Source organism: Dermacentor andersoni, chromosome 11 (assembly GCF_023375885.2).
Source record: "Dermacentor andersoni chromosome 11, qqDerAnde1_hic_scaffold, whole genome shotgun sequence".
NCBI classification, from domain to species: Eukaryota; Metazoa; Arthropoda; class Arachnida; order Ixodida; family Ixodidae; genus Dermacentor; species Dermacentor andersoni.
In genome coordinates, this window is record NC_092824.1 from 112,682,875 (window position 1) to 112,704,131 (window position 21,257).

The 21,257-nt window shown below is 43.9% G+C and overlaps 1 protein-coding gene across 1 annotated transcript in view; it reads right to left on the reverse strand.

The window, feature by feature from the left end:
- Positions 1 to 12,564: 12,564 nt before the first annotated feature.
- Positions 12,565 to 21,257, reverse strand: part of LOC126539509 (uncharacterized) — a 28,790-nt gene continuing 20,097 nt past the window's right edge. The window contains exons 6-7 of the mRNA XM_050186379.3: positions 18,314 to 18,376; positions 12,565 to 15,899 (exon numbers count right to left, since the gene is read on the reverse strand). Of these exons, the coding sequence (XP_050042336.1) occupies positions 15,756 to 15,899; positions 18,314 to 18,376 (207 nt within the window). The 3' untranslated portion in view covers positions 12,565 to 15,755. The remainder of the gene's footprint in view (positions 15,900 to 18,313; positions 18,377 to 21,257) is intronic.

Here is a 21,257-nt window from a genome sequence, read left to right on the forward strand (position 1 = left end):
CTTACGTTCTTGACAAAATTATTCCTCGGAATTTTGGAAACGAATATCGTGAAACATAACGTTCGCAGCGCGAGCACATGTTATCTTAAATCTTCTCAGACCGTGAAATACTAAAAGTGCAAAGCAAAGTCAGTGCTCAAAACATAAAACTGATGTCATTACACTGGCGCGCGAAGTTTAACGGGCAGCATATCGGCGCCTGTGCGATGTCGTTACAGGCCCTACGTGACGTGTTAAATCCTTTGAGGGTGCCAGAAATTTTGGCGCGTCCATGTATGTCGCGTCTGCGTTAGTCGGACCCACGTATTTTCACCCATAACGCTACACCTTGCTGTCTCAGTAACTTCCAATTTTAAGGCGTAAACATTTTTTGGCGAGTACCTCAGCAAAATGTGTCCGTAACGCGAAAAGTGTCCCACTATGTATATCTGCAAAATAAACGCATAATTGGCTAAGTTAAGGTATTTAATCGTTATAGTACTGTAAATAAAGATGATTGGTAGCTTTATAATTTAGAATTTAGAAAGCTTCCGTTCCCGCGTTACTGAAATGCGTACAAAGAAGCCGGTTTCGAGATTGCTAAGTATACAAACTGATAGAATAGCTGATTGGCGAATGTGATGACAGCGTAATAGTAGATGATTGGTAACCTTAAACAGACAAAAAGAATGGAAATGTCACCGCGCTCACGTGATATCATCAAAAGGAAATAAATTAAATAAGAAAGGGAATACTGCGTACTCGAACCAGCACAGAAGGGGAAAAAAGGAGATGGCGGAGATGAAGAACAAGGAGCCACGGCGGCCCAGGAACAGCGAGACATTCACAGAGACGGAGAAGCAGGTTTCCAGCCTCCACAGATGGAATGCAGGTGGTCCGATTCACAATGAATGAAGTTGTACTGAACGCGGCAACAAAGCAGGATAGACATGCTACAGCAATTCTGAAAATGTACTAATGCGTAAGCACTCTTTGGCACCGGGAATGCGATGGGCAGACACGCATAAGCTTGGAAAAGCAAGTAAGCCAAAAGTGAAGTAACAGCCGAGCCTAATAACGCTTACGCGTGATTGGAGAATTCTTGGAATTTTACTAGCATTTTTTTTTTTTTCACTTGCATTTATAACGGAGGTTTGCTTCTTTAGTGACACCGACTAATCTTCGTTCATGGCAGATAAAAATTGAACTCACATATAACGCCTTGACAAACACTGAATGTAGTCCAAGAGCGCGAATACTTGTGCGATGCCGCACACGAGGGAAGAAAGGCAAAGAAGACAGCACCAGGACATGCAGGCACGAGTACTGTTTCATAAGTAAGCAAAAGTGCAACGGAGTCCCAAAAACGCGCACAAAAGTGCCTCCGTGTGACCGCACTGTTATCAATACATTATGGTTGTGGTTATCAATTAATGTCTGCGTTTACCATAGACAACCAAAGAAAATCACAATGGTCAGGTGTTAATGCAGGCATGCAATCGTAACAGCACCGTTTAAATCCCCGTGATAGATAACTCAACCGCGACACAATTTAGGCTTGTGTACTAGATGTATTCAAACATTTATCCATAAAAAACATAGCCTATGTACAGTAAACTCCTGTAGGCTGATTATTTCTAAAAATACTCTCCGTATGCAGACCACAGTTTCAATAGGTTTACATAAGTTCCTAAGTACGCAGAATGTCTGTACGCAATCTGGAGTTACGGCACATAACTTTTGACTATCGTCTGTGTGATGCTAATAGATTATTACCAACAAAAACATGTGCATGAACGCAAAATGGATATGAAATATGTTAATAGAACTTCTAAATTACCTAAGCTTTTCTGTATGAGGATGTAGCTACACAACCATTACGTGGGTATAATTATACATTAACTGGCAATAAATCAGGACGTGCTAACGGCTTCGCAAATGCGAATGCAGCTTTCTTGGCACCAGTTCTAGCTTCCGTAAAGCTGCATGCATTTATTCGGGCAGGGCGTGGGGCTGCAAGGTGTGCCACCATGACGAAACTCATCCCTGTCTAGAAGTTACTTTTTGCTCAATTTGTAATGCGTCTAATGTGTTAACTTCTTGCAATTCTTTACACGCCTGTACCACGTTCGTGTGGCTATTCTTGGAACTTAAACATTGCTGCTTCAGGCGCGCGCTAAGCGTTAAAATATACACGTGAAGGACCTAGTACAATAATGGCGCGAGAGCCAGATTCGGGAGCTCGGCAAATTGTTGCTTGCAACACCTAAGGTATTGCTTGGAAGTAGTTTGGTTTCTTTGTTTTTTTTTAAATTATGACTGATAGCTTCATCTAACTTCACGTGGAACTTTTCTGACAAAATGAATGTTGGTTTTTTATGTTCTTTGTAGCATTCTTTTTTTCATTGATGACAGTAAGGTAACCGTCGTGAATTGAAAACAATCGTCTGCTTGCCTTTGAATCATGAGACTGGTCCAGCGCCTTTTCTTTTATCAGTCGCGCGACAACTATCGTACATTAATATTTTCCCCAATTACCATAGCCACACGATTATCAGTGCTCTCCTTTTCTTCTTCTGCTTTTTCTGCGGAACAAGTACGTTTATCTCTTTACGGACTTCAATGTGACTGTCTACTAATCATCACTATTTCCTTTTTCGCGCGTTACCACTCAAGATATCCCTCAGGCGCCTATTTTCCGATGTAATCGGAGCCCTTGCTTAAGGTGCCTAAGTACACTTTTGAAATACTAATCTTCTCCAAAAAAATATATTTTCAAGTTTACGTTATCTTGCAACTACGCGCGCTTGTCTACCTATTGAAAGAGAGAATATTGACTCTATCGTCTGTCGTTCGAAAGTCACAAGCTAAGTTGTAGCGTACGTCCTGCTGGGGAAACCAAAAGTGGAAAAAACTTTGTTTTACTTTATTACTTTCTTTCTTTTTTTTTAGAATGATATGCAAGTTAATTATTTTTTTTTTTGCTTACATCAATTATATATGAAAAACATCATATTTTACTATATTTTAACAATATTTTCTTAAACCTCACAAAACCTTAGGGACACTTCAATGGCCAGGTTTGGCAATAACTGTAGCTGTTTGCCGTGGTCCAGATCTTCGGGGAACAAAAGTGGATGGGGGCATTTATTGGTCAGCAGTCGAGATAAGCAAGAGATGGTTAGTGTATTAATAGAAGAAAGAAAAAGGAAAGAAGAGATTGGTGGAACCGGAGTCGTTGCAGAAACAGGATCTGCGATATATAGATAGCTTTACTGAAAAAAGAAAATATCAAAGAAAGAAACGCAAAAATGCTAGACTGCGACAGATGCAAAGCTTGATTAGATCAAGCAGGCTAGCATACTATTTGTCATCCACCCCCTTCGCTTCAACGGAATGTCAATCAAAATTATAATTATCATCATTGGCAAACGGTTCTAAAGGATTTGTTTGCGTGAGCCTACCAGTCATTATGTTTGGCCATTTTGATGCCATCTGCTACTTTAACAGGGGAAACCGCACAGCATTAGATGTCTTAAGGCAAATTGGAATTGAACCTGGTTAACTCAGCCTTAAAGCTTGCCATGTAAATGGCCACTCTCTTCTCATGAAGGCATCTTTCCAGTCGTCCGATGGAGCTAAATAATTTGGAAGAAAAAAAACACGTGAGCTGATAAACGTATGAAACACGACAAGGATGACGCTGAAGGAAGGTCTTGTTACAAATCTGGAGAGTATTAATCATCTAGCACTTTGCTTTCATGCACATATTGCAACTTATCGTCATCCTTGTTTTTCTCAAAACGAAAACCTGTCGCTGCTTGTGCTTGTGCTACGCTATCATTTATGGAGTTTTAGTCAAACTCTCTCTTAAACTTTGCAGCCTCTTTTATTTTATGGGAAGGCGTGTGACCAAATGAGTTTATTAAATTTTATTCGCAATATTTTATATTATGGTTATCTTCCCCTAAGCATCGTCTTGCCGAAAACCAGGATTTCTGTGTGTCTTTAGTTTCTAATAGATAACTCAAGTACGCATCATATGTTTGTATTCTAGTTCATTGCACAGGTCATAATTAGTCCTACGTAAACTCTAAAGCATTATGAAATAGAGCCATTGGTTTGAGAGGTACGAATGCTCACGTGAGGGACAAATTTGGCGCCTTTGTAGGAAAAATATTGAATTTAAAAATTACATTTTTTTCAGGATTTGAATCGCATAAGTAGCATTAAAACGGTTTTTCTAACTTGGAACAAGGGAACCATAATTTTGTGCTCTAAAATACCGAAAATTGTCTGCAAAGTGCACTCATAAGTAATTTTGTTTATTAGTGTCACTTTCTTTCCCCTTCATCCACTGTTGTCGGGCAAGGATCAAAACATGTAACGATTGAGAGGCTTCCTAAAGGGACACAAATAGACATCCTAAATCAATTAACCTTGATATGCTCTTGCAGAACTAGAGTTTAGTTAACTTAACAATACTTGGTTTATTATTAGAAGAAAGAAAAGGAATATCAATGTTTCATTCCTTGAATTTCGCGCCGAAACCCCCAACGCCGGTTCGTTGGTGTGACGTCACAGATTTCGAAGTACTTTTACGTTTCTCCTATTTTAGACCTTGTGGCAGAGTAGGTGTACTTGAAACTTGTTAAGTTCAGTTTGTGATTCTTTTAAAATAAAATGCAGTCCATCTTTACGGATAAAAGAAAAACACTATGCCCGAGCAGATGTCATGAAAGTTCTATATCGCTGCGACCTGTGGTCCGAGAAGTTCGCAGCGGGGTCGTCACGTTCATTTTGTTTTGCCCTCTATTCTTGTCTTATCAAGCCTGTTATCATGGCAAGTATAGCATTTTAGGTATTGTAGACCGGTAATTTACTAATGCATCACGACTGATCATTGTATTTAATGCCCCTTTAAACGCAAGAACGCTCTTTGAGGGGGTAATATAGGAAGGCAAGGAGGTTAACCAGTCAATTGCCAAAATGGGCATTCCATGCGGGGATCGCGTGAGAACAGTGGGTGGTCGAGCGACCTGTATAACCGGATATCAATAACGGGATCTTTCTCTCTCTTTCTCTCTCTCTTTGAGGGGGTGACAATGCGGGAGTAATTCGGCGGTTGCTTAATAGCGCAACCTTCATCTTGCATGCGTTGTTTCACGCCTAAATTACGTGTGAATCCTAGCCTTAAGAAGGGTGTAAGATTGGGCTTGTTAGTAAAACTTGCTTTAATGTTTGATTAACAGAGCAAGGACACCAGAAGGGACACAAGAGAGAGCAGAGCGATCGCTGTCCTTCCAAGAACTTTTCTTTTCAGAAAGCATCCCTACGTACAGGGTGTCCCGCGTAACTTGAGCCAAACAATAAAATTATGCAACGTAACTGCACAGAACCAAGGTAATCGAGCAATAGAAAGCTGTATCGGGAGTTTCTCGTGTTGCTCTATAATTTTCTCAATGACGCTTTTCATCTCAATATAATATTTCACAAGTTGATTAATTAATTAGCCCTGATATATTTAAGCGGAATGAAAAAAATAGTCTGAGTATCTCCAAGCGACGGCAAACAACATTACTTTGGTTTTGTCCAGCTACGTAGCATTTGCATATCTTTAATGTTTGGCTCAAGTTACGTGGAACGCCCTGTATATATAGTCACACAGAAGCACAACAGCCCTATGCCGAACGCCGAAAAAAGAGAGACGCCCTGTTCTCTCTGAGATCCCCTCTGGTGTCCTTGCAATGTTAATCAAACTTTAATTCGAGCCTTGTTGAAACAGTATATCTACTTCATAAACATGCCCAACTTAGTACTGTCTTTACCCTAACCTAAAACGGACGGGATTTTTTGGAAGTTATCGAGTCCTTTCTTTACAGCTAACCGGAACCCGCCGCTTGGTAGGCCAGAGACTATGGCACTGCGCTACCAAGCTCAATTCCGGCCGCGGAGGAGACCGCATCTGGGTGAGTACGAAAGGGAGAAAAACACTGCAGTACTTCGATTTAGGTGCACGTTAAAGAAATCCAAGGGGGTAAAAATTAATTACATCGCGGTTTCGGCACGTGCAACCCCAGAATTTTTTTATTTATTTATACAATGAGAAGATATGCAATCACCGTCGATCTGACAACCCAATGGGACTAACCGAAGAACTGTATAATTTTCGATTTGGAAGCAAATTGATTTTATGAAAAGAAAGAAAAAATGTCTTTTAGAAAAGCCTTACGATGATGCTAAGAATGAAACATAAAAATAGGTGCATTAAATACGGTTTAATGCCCAAACGTGCGTGCGCTTCGCACTGCGACAGCGCTGAGGATTTTTTTTTTTTTTTTTTACTCTTTGTTGTCAAGCGGGTTGCTGAAGAACGTTATTAAATGCGATCAATTTTCGCTGGCCGCGTTGGAAATTTTCGAAGGATACGATCTTCTGTCGAGTGCAGAGATATTCAAATTTCTTTAGAGCCTGCAGCCTGATTTCTTCCTCGTAGACTTAAATCTATTTAAAACATAGTAAAGTTAAGCTAAACAGCAAGCCAAGCTCTTCTCAGAAGACGACTCAAGACGAAAAACTGCAGGTTTTCCTTTGAGTGTCAACCGATGTGAAATAGGCTCGGCTCATCTTGACTTTTCAAAGCCCCTGGTTTCTCGTTCATTAGCACATTTATCAAAAGAGACTTGAAGTGGACCCACATATGGTTGATAAAGTATATAGTGACCGTCATAAACTGCAATGTGTGGGCGCTATGAATTCCATGGATTCTACTTATTTTGTTTTCTCATTTTCTCGCTCGCGGAACACTGTAGCGGTTAATTAAGGCTCAACGTGTATGTAGGTATGCGCGCAGGCACGCCAATTTTACGTAGAGTATAATGTCACAAAGAACAAAGCTCTCGGGCATCAAGAGGTTCGCATGTGGACACAAATTCGTAATCTCTTTTTCATGACAAGCAAGGTCATGAACAAACTATGACCACGTTCTAACCAATCCTGCTCGTTTGTTTCACCTGACTTCACTTTCGCGCGATAAGTCTTTATTTCCCAACGCAATAAGGAGAAGCGGTCACAAGTAAATAACGTCTTACCTTTCACGTCACACACAAGATGAACACGATAAAAAGTTCACCGAGTTTCTTTGTGTTGAGGACAGGGTCTTCTCAAACTAAAGAAAAGGCAACAGGAGTCTGTTGACGTTCCGTGAAAATTCCACCCATCTTCCTGCGTGTGTAAAGGGGAGCACATGGTCCTCCCGGAATTCATAAAGGAGGCGTCCGTGCGTGAGAATTCAAGGATACGCCAGGCCAGTAAAGGACCGGCCCCGTGATCTCGGCTTCTTTTATTTGCGAACGCTGGACCGCTGGAGAGGATCGATCTTACTTTGCAGCAGCCGGCACCCCACCTCCCCCCTCCCCCCGCCCCCACCTTCCTTTTTTTCCGACCTGGCGCAAGCTGACGGAGGAGTAATCTAGATTTATTGCACGCGCCCTGACGCATGAGACACGGTTCGTCTCTCCATCTTGCCGATGGCCCTCGGCACTCCGCAATAGCGTGGCACCTCACCATTTGATGAGCTCCACCCGACTCATAGAATTCTTTAGAATCACACTATTGAAACCGTCTTCAAGATGAGGGGGGGACAACAGATGTGAGGTAAAGGTTGTATTAATTTTGGGTAAAGTGCCTCAGACAGACTTATCCCACGTTTCGAGCGGTAGACCTATCTTTGTCAAAGGTGGCCTAGTCATCCTTGGCGTAGTAGTTAAGAGGTTAATAAATAGATTTCAAGGCATGTCCCTACGTCAAGCGATAATCACCGCCAACAGTGACAACACCTTACGTCACACTTGTAACTCGTTAAAATAAACACGTCAAGGATCACAAGGCCACCTATGTAATATATATGCCCACGTATCGAAACATCCGCCAGCCTGTCATAGGCACTTTACCCCTGTTCATGCAAATTTTATCCCGCTTATCGCCCTCTCGCCAAAAGTGCTGGCGCTCCTTGAGAATGCCGGCAGGCCCTGCGGGCGATTGTGATATCATGTTCACTCATTTCATTGATCAGCTTGTGCTTGTCGCGTGCTCTGATGTGAAATTCCTGCTTAAATTATAGTTTATCGCCGTTTTTGTCAGTCTATAAACCGACGTTTCGCACAATAAATTCTATTTGGCAATAGGCGCTAATTGTTCTCGGTCTTACAGGTCCTCTTTTCTTGTTTCGCGCTACACCTCTTATCACCATGAAAAATAAACTAGCCCCATCCGCCATCCTTTTATCCCGCATTGAATTCATTTAGACTTTCTGCAAAATATCCTAGCACACCATTACAGGGACACTGGATAAACACACGAGATTAGTTTAGACTGATTAAGTTTTTTCTCAGAACTATATTTTCGCTAACTTTACGGTAAGAGGTTCAATACTAGAAAAGGATGCGGCCCAGTACGTCAGTGAGACGTCACGGATTTCAATTTTTCTCGTATTTGTGGCGCTGTAGCTCAGTATAGGTTTTCGAAACTTGCTAGGTTCAGTCCTTGTCCTACTTATAATATCATGTGTTCTATGTTTAGTAGTGACCCCAAAATCAACTGGGCCTTAGCAGATGCTGTCCTAATCGATGACGACACGGTGAACTAGCGGCGTTACCAGCCGACTTACACTTTGCACTTTTTCTGACTTAATGCATGTCTCCTTTCCCAGTAAAAGAGGTATTTTTTGTACTTTAGAAATATCATTTACTAATGCCGCTTAGCTTAGCTTTCTACTAACTGTACCTTTAGAAACCTGAAGTTAGGTGTTAATTATTGTGTGTATACATGAAGACTTCGTAATCGCCTCCATACCACTGAGGAATGTTCATAATTTTTATTCGTTCGTATACGTTTAGCTTCAAATAATTTTTCTCGGTCAAGTAAAACACAGTGAGATAAGACGATGGACAAGCGATATAATCCGGGAAGTCAAGCGCTGGGACGCAGCTGAACTTCTATTGACAAAGCTGTATTCGCAAGGAAGTGGGTTTGAATGCGCCATAAGCCTAAATAGGTGGCATAGCAGGGTTGTATCTTGGTGTACCGATGCGTTCGTCAGCGTTTAGGTGTGTTAAATAAACTTAATTTAACATGCGATAATTAAGCTAAGGTGCCTCGGTCAAATGCCTCTTCGACATTGCTTTATTCTTTTGTCCTCAGCTGAAGTCCACAGATGTTCTGTGATGGGTTTGAAATTCTACCCCACTTGCTAAGTGGCGCTCGTATGGTGCAATTGGCAGCATCCTTAGAGGAATCATAGGTCGGCCTGCAGCAAGTAGCTGCTGCCAGTCAATGATTCGCAACAGTGGTAAGAGTCTGGTAATCGGCAGTTTCAAAACGCGCCATCGCACTGCAGCTAACGCTTGCTCTGACAAGGAACGCTCCAGCCTCCCTTAATATGTTCGTCAATATTTCGAACGGAGTATTTATCGATTCAATAACGTCAGGGACTCTCACCGCAGAAGGCGAGTTCATAAGGAATAAACCTAACGCTAAAGTAGCTGTCGGGACAAGTTGTTGCCACGGCCCGAAAAAACCGGCAGCATGACTGCCGCGCCATCCGTTGGCGCGACGTGCAGTCTTACGTGGATCTATAATAGCAGATGGAGCGACCGTTCTCTTGCTCTAACCCACCTATACGGGCCCATAAACAAATTCAGGGATTATTCAGGGCATACAAGCCAGCCAGAGTACGACTGCTATCGCTTTTGATTGGACGGTGAATGTTGTTTTCTGTGCGCGGTCGCCACTTCTTATTCATTTCTTTCTCCCCTATCGTCTTCCTTTTCTATCTTTCTGTCCATCTGTCTGCGGAGTTATTCTGTCATGTGAAGCTGCACGAGGCACCTTTCTGAAGCTCTCGTGTTATTCCAAAATACAGAAAAACTTAGAAATATAGCTGATCAGGTATGTGGAAACCCGCAATGTTGATTAATTTTAATGAAAGGAACAAGATTGTCGTCCGCTCGAAACGAAGGTTATCTCAGATGGTAGAGAAACCATCCCGGTAAGGCGTTGGTCCCGAGTTCGAATCCCGGACCAGAGCAATTTATTTTTCAACTTGAAGCTTTCTTTATGAGAAAGCAGTGTGGGTGCCCCTTGTAGCTTCGTGCTACATTCGGGTATGACAGTTGTTACCTTTCTTAGCAGTATAATCGTGCGGAAGTTATTATTACGCGTGAAAAAAGTTCTCTGTCTTGACGTGGGCACGTTGCTTGGCGTTGCTTCACGTTGCTGGTACTCGCCCAGCAAGCCACTCTTCTCTGTGGTGTTTGCTGTGTCCTACGGATGACACAGGTGGCGGTGATTAAGACAAAACCATTTGTTTGCTCACTACCGCTATTCGCCTGGGCAGATACTACCATGATCGTGTTGTTATTCTGTTACGAAGCGAGGAGTAAGCATTTGGACTGCTGCATTAGCGCACATAGATATACGCGTGCGGTTGCTCCGTTTAACGGACAAGCCGCAGTAGTTTTGGCGCTATGGCGCTGCGCTGCTGGGCTGGAAGTCGTGGATTTCATCTTGACCGCGGCGGCCGCGTTTCGACGGTGGCGAAATGAAAGAATGCTCGTGTGCTTAAATTTTGTAGCACGTTGAAGAAGGCCAGGTCGTTAAAATTAACCTCGAACTTCCCACTACGGCCTACATCATAATCATATCATGGTTTTGCCACGGAATTGAGACCCTATCATTTAGATACCTTTTTTTGTTTATATGAAGAGACCAAAAAGACACATTTCGTTTAGCTGTATCAGGAAATTACGCTATTGCTAAACCAAAGCGGGCTCTGTTATTCTTAGAGGAGCATAAGTGGCCTGTTTGTTTACCCAAACGAACGCCTCAATGATAAAAGAAGAACGAATAGTTTTGTGTGCGAATGTATCAAGAGGGCGTCTTGCACCCAATCAACGCGTATTCAATCCTCGTCTGCATCCTCTCTCAGCTTGCTTCTGAACCATGGTGAAAGCGTTTGGTGACGCCGCGTACCTTGCGTTACGCTTCTCTCAGGCAGGACTGGGCAGGTGTGCCCCACCTGACTACGTAACAAAAGCACAATTGCGAAACGCTCACACATCATTTGTTAGAGAACACATGGCACTTACTTGTGCGCTGTCGTCATAAGATTGCTGTTCGATAGGTGATCTGCAGCTGCAGCTGCGTCATGCTTTATTTTAATTTCTTTTTTGTCGTGTTTATAGCACGCGCGCGGTATTGCGGTTGAAAGGAGAAAATACGGCAGCCCTTTCTTCCCGGCCTATCTGAGGCCGTGCGAAGATCTAGAAGTACTTTAACGGGTATTAAGTGGGAAGATAAACTGCATTTTCTTGGTCTGTTGTAGTAGCGCTGCTCATTTAGCTTAAGCTCCCATAGTTGAGAGTGTTAGAACTTACCTTCGGGATTCTGTACCTGCTTTTTATAGCACAGAAATGTTCACCGGATGATGATGATGATGATGATGATAATGATGATTATGATGTTCATATTAATTATTATAATAATCAAGTAAATATCCTTGTCGCGTTCAAGTTACCCTGACGTCACTATGCGGTTTTCATTGTTCCATTGGTTTATTCTGTTTGACTTTCTCCGGGACACAACATTGCCAATTTAGCTTTCTTAAGTGAACTTTTTCCTAGTGAATATTCGCGATTGTTCGACAAATTGTAATGCCTGCAATATTTGTTCTTATGCGAAAGCCATAAGCTTTACTTGCCTGAATATATATATATATATATATATATATATATATATATATATATATATATATATATATATATATATATATATATATATATATATATATATATATACAATCTTTCACTGTTCGAAGCATTCTTTAATGAATATCTGTGCTGCTTCCCCTTTTTTAATTTTGTCATCTTTTTCACCTTTTAAGGCTCTTCCCCCCCTCCCCTTATCACCTGCTTTGTGCTAAATGCCATTCCTAATTATAACGTTTTACGAGCCAAGAGAGAGGGGGAAAAGAATGCAGAGAAAGGCAGGGAGGTTAACCAGAGGTAGTTCCGGTTGGCTACCCTGCACGGGGGGAAGTGTTAAGGGGGATAAAAAAAGGAAGAGGGTGGAAGGGGGAGATAGAGAGACGAGCACGGACAAAGCGCGTACACTATAGAGCGATAGGGGGCGGCATTCTTAGTCTGTCCTGAAGCCCCGTAGGCCGCAGGAACCTTAATAATGCGAGAAAGGCCTTCAACGCGGATGTTCTTTCGGAGCACTGACCTAAAGCTTTGAGTTCTGATAGTGGACGATTGTTTTATGAGCCAGAACCGGGATTATATCAAGGGGCACGCCGTAGTGCAGAACTTCGGTAATTTGGACCACCTGGGGTTCTTTAACGTGCACCTAAATTTAAGTACACGCGCGTTTTCGCATTTCGCCCCCATCGAAATGCCGCGACCATGGCCGGGATTCGATCCCGCGACCTCGTGATCAGCAGCCCCACACGATAGCCGCTAAGCAACTATGACGTGTTGCTCATTAAATGTCATTACTCCAGGAAAAAGCAAACAAATAGCACAAAAGTGCAGACATGCCATATATCTTCTTTTTATTTCCGACGGCATTACATGTATGGGATTTAGCGACCAATCTAGTAGAGGGAAAAAAGGGCTACAGCTATCAAAGCACCGGTAAGAGAAAACTGCAACAAATAATAAAGCGAAAAGGCACCAACAAACAAGGAAGTTGAGAAAATCAGCAAATTAATACAAATATCCAACCGATGTGTGAGGAAGATAAGAGCAACGCAGGTCACGTGAGCGTGTTTGCGTGCCCGGCGTTGTCCTTGACCCTGTAAGCTTCCTCTGCCTTTTTCTTCAATATCAAAACGCTCAACATACGGTAATACTCCCAGGTCACAGTATGAATAATGCGCGAAGTATGAACAATAATACAGCATATGTGCTGCAAGAAAAGTTTCAGAGGCTCACATATGGGCCATTTTTGCCGTGTACATAGTGCTATAGAGGCAACTGAATGAATACGAGTGGCATACGCGTTTTCAAACCTCCCAACAATCGTTTTTTTTTAAACGTCGTCACACGGCGCGCGTATTATGGAGTGGGCACGCATCATCGCGTTTCATTAGCCGATATCACACTGCGCAGTGTTGCTGAAGCGCGTACAGCTCGAATCGGCGCTTCACGCTTATCTCTATTCCACGCCCCCGTACGAAATCACGTCGACACTTCGACATTCTCGATCATAACTCTCGTGCTCGCTTATATACATATATGCGCTTTCTTTCCGTGGCCCGAATGGCGCAACTCGTCGTTTGGCCGACTGGGCACGACTGCGTGGCCTCATTTGCGAAAGATTCGAAATATTCCCGATCTCGGCATCCGCCGCTCCCGGATCGACTTACGGCGAAAATTCGGCAGGCTCTCACACACTCCTCGTCCCGACCAGACCGCGTGTCCGATTCGGCCATAGCCGCTTTTATGACGGCCATTTCGCTTCATCCATTACAACCACTCTTCTCTCGAGACTAGCCTGTCCGTCTGTGGGCTGGTTCCGAGCGAGGGTTCCAACGCTCTCGCACGGCCCTCCTCGTGCGGGTCGGTCCCGTAAGAGCTGCTTTCGCCTTTTTTCCAGCATCGGTGGCTGCATTTCTCTCTTAGTGTCATTCAAGGGGGTCACGCCAGAGACCGGGAATCAGCCTCCCCCGGACGGCCACCAACGCGTCCCGTCTCTCACGGGGGTCAATGTACCCCGGGGGGAACATAACCATTGGTCTCTTATCTCGACCGGGACAGGGGTTTCGCGCTCTGCGAGCCCGCCGCAATAAAGGGAACAAAATGTCCGAAGGAGAGAAAACAAGAAAACGAATAGCGTGTTTGAGAGTCGGCAAAGAGTCGGGTTGGTTTGTAAGTGCAGTGTACAGTCGCTGTGTATCGTTGCCGTAGTACACTCGACCATCACAAGTGTGTTTGGTTTGTGGTAGTGAAAGCAAGAGAAAGAAAGAAAGAAAGAAAGAAAGAAAGACAGAAAGAAAGAAAGAAGGAAAGAAAGAAATGAAGAAAGAAAGAAAGGAAGATATCAAGAAGTAATAAAGTGGGAGCGGCAACGGAAGGCGAGTGTCTGTGGTTACTGGAGCGAGTATATGTGATTCGACCCGGCACATAGCACGTGTTACGGCGTGGACAATGGCTTCCACGGAAGGGGGGTGTAAATCAGGAACGCACGCTAGCTGCCCCTCCCCCGCCTCTTCGCCACTGTACACCATCCTCCCATGCGTATTTATTTTATTTGCGCTTTTTTTCATTTTTCGCGTCACTGTCTGGGCCATAGATGACACCACTTCAACTCGCCGTGGCATACATTTCCGCTGGCTTTGTATTTTTGCCCGTGTTTAGTTATTCACCATAAGTGAAGCAACTCAACGTCCTTGTTTTTTCTTTTTGTTTTTTCGCGAGAGCATGCATTGCGCTACGAGTTCACAAGGTTGACTTCACGTTGTCAGTTTGATCCGGCGATCAGGGAGTTGAGACCTTCGGCGGTCATACGGCTTTGCAGGAGCGCCTGAACCGAGCGAAATTCTAGAATTTGTCCTGTGCACGATACGCCTTCGTCCGATATCCATCGCGCGCACATTTGTTTGATATAATAGAAGCGCGTGTTTCTGATACTGACTCACTGCAGTGTCCCAGCCAGTGCCCCGCATACTGGAATAGAACTGACAGAATCAAAAACTCTGTCGCTTCCACATTTTTGTGCTCGCTGCAAGAGGCGTGAAAATATTGAAACAAATCTATATGTACCCATGCATCTATTTCGTAACTAACGGCAATGTACGGCGGTGCAAAAAGCACGCAGTCCTCGTTTTTATAAAATTTTCAAGCAGAAGCAAACCTTCGAGCCTTACAATAAAAGGTGAACGATAATGTTCCCACGCGTCCATCTCTATTTACTTGGACAGCTATTAGCGCTATGAGCGCCTTTGCTCATTTGTAAATTCAAGCATGTATTTGGGTGAACAAGCCAACCTCACGTTGACGAAGATAGATGGCGACTCAAAGCGAATACCAGTCGAAAAATTATTTACAGTTTCATACTCGTTTCATACCATAACATATCGTGTTGACATATATTGTATACAAGGGTGGTACCGTATATTTCCAGAAATTCAATCTTGTTTTGCGTTTTTTTGTTTCTTCTTAGTCTATGCACGGACTAAGACTATGCCAGGACTATGCCAGGAAGGAAAATAAAGTAAGGCAAGTGCCTTACTTTATTTTCCTTCCTGTAGTGCTTTTTTATTTATTTATCTTCGTATACAGACGTTTTCTCAATTACGATTTTGATGATCGCGTCATCAGTAGCCAAATTGCTAACACTTTTCCTACAACAAAAATGTCTCAGTGTTTTTTTGTTTTTTTTTCTAATAAGATGAATCTAGTTCCCCTGCAAAAGAAGTTGTCTCTGCGTTCAAAAGCAAGCGATGATGAATTTAAGGGTATATAGTAGTGAAAATTTTAAGTAGTTCATGCTAATTCCTTTTTTTTTCTCACTCTCTCTCTCTCTTTTCCGATATTTGCCGTCTATAAGCTCATCTTTGCCCCCGGAATGAATCCGCTTGTAATGGCAGCTTCGGTGCGAGCACTTATTTACTAGGACTTCTTATTCCTCTTGAAGAGCCCATTGGCCCCTTAGAAAACGAATGTATTGGTCGATGGCGCGCGTGCGCGTGGGCGCACCAACATGTCGCAGGAGTTTCACAAGCTCCCGTCGTCGTCGAGCTCGTAGTCTTCCATCACCAAGTGGGCGACTTGCTCGTCGACCACGTTCTCGTCTTCGGCCGGGGTCCCGCCTTCACGCCGCTTCCTTTTGCCAAGCGTTATCGGAGTCTGCCGGGGACTCTGCGAAGTCGGTTGCCCGTCACCCATTACTACACATTCGTCTCACTTCATTGTCCCCCTTTTTCTTCCTTACTGTTTCTACGTTTCAGCAACAATAATACTAATAAAAAGAAGTCAACATCCCCTGCGTTTTCTCTCATTTCATAGTTCCCGCTACCCGCCGTGGTTGCTTAGTGGCTATGGTGTTGGGCTGCTAAGCACGAGGTCGCGGGATCGAATCCCGGCCACGGCGGCCGCATTTCGATGGGGGCGAAATGCGAAAACACCCGTGCACTTGGATTTAGGTGCACGTTAAAGAACCCCAGGTGGTCGAAATTTCCGGAGTCCCCCACTACGGCGTGCCTCATAATCAGAAAGTGGTTTTGGCACGTAAAACCCCATAATTTAATTTTAATAGTTCCCGCACGACACGCGTACGCCAGGACGGGCGCTGTCGTATGCGTGCTATCTTGTTTTCGTCTTCAGCGTTTTTTAAGAAAACTGTCAAGATGAATGAATTCGCCTGAACCAAGGTATTGTTACAACAAATTCGTCTCGCTTCTTACGAAAAATCGCCTTATGAAAGGAGATTCTTGAACCGTGACCCTATTTTAAGTCCACTGCAGAATGAAGGCTTCTATCGGTGATCTCCAATTACCCCTGCGTGCGCCTCCCTTCCCAGGAAGCCAAGGGCGTAGCAAGGAGGGGGGGGGGGGCGCATTGGTAAATTGACCTCCCATCCCACAGAAAATTGTGTACCAGGATACCTGCCATAAAACGACATGCGACATCACCCACCAGCCCCCTCCCCCGATCAAATGCGTGCCCTGCTTTTGGTATGGCGGGAAGCGAGAACTTTAGAAAACGTAGGTAAATGTGGCACAATAATTTACTCTCGCAAAAGGAATCGCCCGCGGTCGTACAGTTCTTGTTGTGTATATACGTGTCAACTTCGGTTTTTGAAACAGACGGAATTGGACAAGCGGCTGTGACAGTGATGTCGTGTACCACGCAAGAGTGATGGACTCTAACTGACGATGTGTGTGCTGTGTTATATGCTCTCTCTCTCTCCCTTCCCCATCTTTCATCCCCCCCATCCCGCTCCCATGTGTAGGGTAGCAAACCGGTTGAGATAAACTGGTTAACCTCCCTGCCTTTCCTTCTCCACTTTTTCCTTCCTTCCTTCCTTGCTGACTCCCTCTACAACACTGTGAATAACGACGGGCTTAATTTGCCGCATGACCTGCTAACTTGAAGCACTGGTAGTTTAGAAAGTCGAAGCTTGGCGGATAACCAAGAACTCGAAAATGAGCTAAAGTCAGCGTAGCGAGCGATGGAACGAGACATTATAGGAGTAACCTTAGAGAGGCAGGGAGGAGGCAGTACGGATTAGAGAGCGAACGGGAGCAGCTGATGCTCTAGTCGATATTAAGAGGAAGAAGTGTAGCTCAAGGTGGCGCAATCTAGAGAGCACGTGGCAGTGGTCTGTTCAGTAACAGAATGAGTGGCAAAAGAAAGTATACGCAGCCAATGAGTGGCGTAGGATTTCTTGAGAGCTGAGATCGGGTGCTGTTGGTGATTTTTGTGAAATAGCTCTCAGTTACTGTAAAGTACACACACTCGCTTGTGGGTGACCTTTACAGCGCTTGACCGTTCTTACGCAGATGATTAAGTGCGGTGGTGAGATTACCAAACTTGTAGCCTTAGGGCGGAGTGAGATGACGCTATACTGAAGTAACTAGAGATGTCCGCGTGAGAATGCCTTTGTTTTTCATCTGGGCATTAGAAACGCCAAGACAGAATTTGAGAGCAGATTTAATGCTACTAAATCGACGACCATTCGTCCTGAAAAATATAGTCAGGTTCATGGCCAATAACAAGGCTTCAGCGAACAACACTTTTCGCTTTAAAGGTTTTCTGAGAAAACGCAAGTATCCTAGATTTATAGTAAACTTTAGTGTCCACCGAAAAATACATGTATCATACAAGTCTATGCTTGTTAGTTTGTTAAAGTTTATGTGGTAGGTTAGTACGGATGAAAGTGGACTTGTTTATTTGTGAAACGGAACTTCTTTGTGTGCTCTAGAAAAATGCGAAGCACATATGTTCACATTTGCAACTGTATACATGTTCACCTTCTGTGGGTCCCTGAACTCATGTACATAACTTTGTGGTATCGCTGACTGTTTTTGTGATACTTTTGCACCGCATTTTGTAACAAACTTTATTAAGATATTTTTTTTATTGCCAAGCGACGAGAGGGGTAGGCGGTGCCATCTAAATGCACAAACCTCTTCTATTACATTATGTCAATGCGTATACATATATATATATATATAAAGACCAATGATGACGACAGGCTTCGTCGTTTGATTCACGCATACAGGTAGATGTTTTATCGAACTAGCTAAAATCCACACAAATTTCGCACTTACGTCGATGCACGCTGCGAGAATGCAGAATGCTTCCTCTTGAGAGATATTAGCCGGCAGCGAGTTCTGCAAAATGAAGAGCATGTTGATGAGCATTTCTCGTAACTCCACGTAGAGCACGTTTGAGCTAGTATCCTCAGAGGAACATTATGTTGCTCCACGTAGAAAGTGAATCAGCCATAAATTTATGCACCCGCTCCAGCTGACTTAAAATAAGCGCAACGATGTCGAAAAGCTTAGTGTTGCGTCTGATTAGCCTTGGCGTTGATATCGCCTTTATTGGGATATCGTGTATTCTCTGCCTGGCTTCGCAGCGTTAAGGAAAAGAAAGGCACGCGGATAATAAAAAAGAAAGTTTGCGTCCCTTGCGGCTTATTTTATCCCTAAGCAGTAATCATCATGTATGTTTCCTGCCTTTCTTTCTTTAACACGCTGTGTGCCCGAAAGTTACAGGTCACAAACGCCTCACGTGTTATCAGCGTGACATGGCATTCTTGACAGGAAAGTAGCGAGCGCAGAGTTTGCGAGAAAGGAAAGACAAGCAAGGCAGGTGACAATTATTGTTAGGGTGCGTTACACCTCAAAGGGGGCAAACTTTTTTTTTAGCTTGAATAAGTGCAATTTGTAAGACGGAGGATTGGTGTAAAATATGAAAAGCGAAGGTTTGCGACATCTTCGGTCCTGAGGCTTGCCATTTATTCTGTCGCATGTGTTTACTCCGCGGAGGGAATTCAACAAGTTCAATCGTGTGAATTCTTCACCGTCCTCGCCTGCCGAAGCTGATATTTCTTTAACGCATTGAGCATAATAGATTGTCTTGCGTTAAGCTTCTGTCGGCCACCTTAAAACCCCAGCTAACTAAGCAAGTAAGCATTATTTGCGAAACGTGGCCACTGTGAAATATTCCGTGTCGCATTGCGTTTCAGCACTGAGTGGGTGCGTTATATTTCCGATGAAAAAGGCATCATCATCACACGCAGGTCTCAGCGACCAATGCAAACTTATTGCGTCTGATTAGTACAAGGCACTTGCGGCAGTTTGCGCTCACCAAATGGTCACGCTAGCGGCAGGGTGCTCTACCTGGCACACATGTTACTTAAAGAAGGGTGCGACAAATACATTTATTTCGCACTTCATTTGGAACCTCAGTCTCCGGCGACGCTGTCTATGGGCATGTATTAGCGTGAAATGCAATATAGAAGACTTAAAGTTTAGAGGAAAGAAAAGTGCAACCCGTAAGCGATCAACCCAGGCGGACAAGGGAGCCGAATATTTAAGTACAAATCTCGAACTGGAGACGCGTGGTGTATCATTAGGCGCCGCTCCTTTCATTTCGAAACTGTCTGGTGCGGAGAAAAGCATGCGCTAGCGCAAGCCGAACGCGGTCGACGCTGGAGAGAAAGCTAGAAGATTAAGCGTATGTCGAAAACGTCGGTGGAAATGCGTGGTTCCCGCACATGTCTTTTTCGACTCCAAGTTTTCGGTGCTGGTACACAACCCGTTGGCGTCATTTCAGCGGGCAGTTTCTTATGGGACACAAAATACCAGACTGCCTGTTTTCGTGAATCGACCACGTCCCTCAGTTTTCTCTCGTCTCCATACGGCCCGGCCGTTTTCCTATCATTCTGGACACCCTCGGGCGGTTCCATTTTCTTTTCCTCTTCCGGGCATTTCAGCCTCGTCAAACAATCCTCGAATGCTTCACCACCACAACTCCCCTCCCCTCGCCCCATTTTGTTTTTTTTTTTCTGAGTCTCATTTGAAGATATTTCGTTTCAGCGGCTTTACTGTTTCCCCTGACGTCCGCCCATCCTCTGTGGGAGAGTTTTTTGTTGCATTGTTATATTTTTTGTAACGCTTTCTTCAGATGCACTTTCCGCCGACTGTTTGTATTTTCGGGTCCTCCCAGTATTCGAAAATATGGCAAACACAATATTTCACAATCATGTTGTCAACTCAGATGCAATCTCTTTTTCTTTTTTTTTCTTACTCGCGCCAAACTAGTTTTATTGCGTGCAGCGCGTAAATGTTCTCAGGAAGTAGGCGGCTAAGCTTTCTGTATAGAGGAAAAAGGAAAAGTCTTCTGAGTTTATTTTTCGGCAAGTAGTCCGGCTTATCAACCGGGCTACTTGCTGGAATGCAGTTATCGCGAAAAATGGCAATTCTCGCCCGAGACGTGCCGCTTGCATTCGAGGATGGCAGTTGTGATCTTGTTCGCGCCTGCATTGCTTGCCCGAGACGTCCAGGGTTGTTGTTGCTGCTGACGTTTTATCGGACGCAATTTCCCGACATTGCAAAACGTGTGCCTTCCTCTCTTGATGAGTTCGGTAGTCTGGCTCTTCACTTTTGATTTTGAGGGAAAAGATGGGAAAAAGATTCTCGAGCACCCAGAAATATATGCACAATTTTCTAGGCTTTTTTTGCATTTTTTTTCTTTATTCTTCACTTCGTGGAATGATTCCGAATGTTCACGTTTGACATTATATAAGTGTTGTCGGTACGAAACTACCAAGATGCTGGGCGTCTGTTATTCGCGCATTTCAGGATGTTGGGCAATATTTTTGCACCCGCGGCTGTTCGGATGTTGCGGCAAATATTTGTGTTTAATTTCCTTCCTTTCGCCGCAACGCCCGTCATCGAAGAAGCAATGGCCGCTTTCTGAAATTACGGCTCACGCTTGTAGATGAAAGTGTTGGTCTCGTCAACGCCTAGGCGCTTACGAAAGACTGGACGCTCCCTTTGTTGTCGTTTTCGCAACCGTACTACCTAAGCATTAAAACAATGCAGGTTTGTATGTCGGAGGGACTATAGCCGCGTTTCTGTCCAGTTTTCATAAAGTGCCGACGCCATCGACTTTTTCGGGAACAAATCCAATATGAGCATCTACAGTCGCCCTGCACAAAGCCGGCACTTGTCGACACCCGAAATCAGTGTTACTGCCCTATAG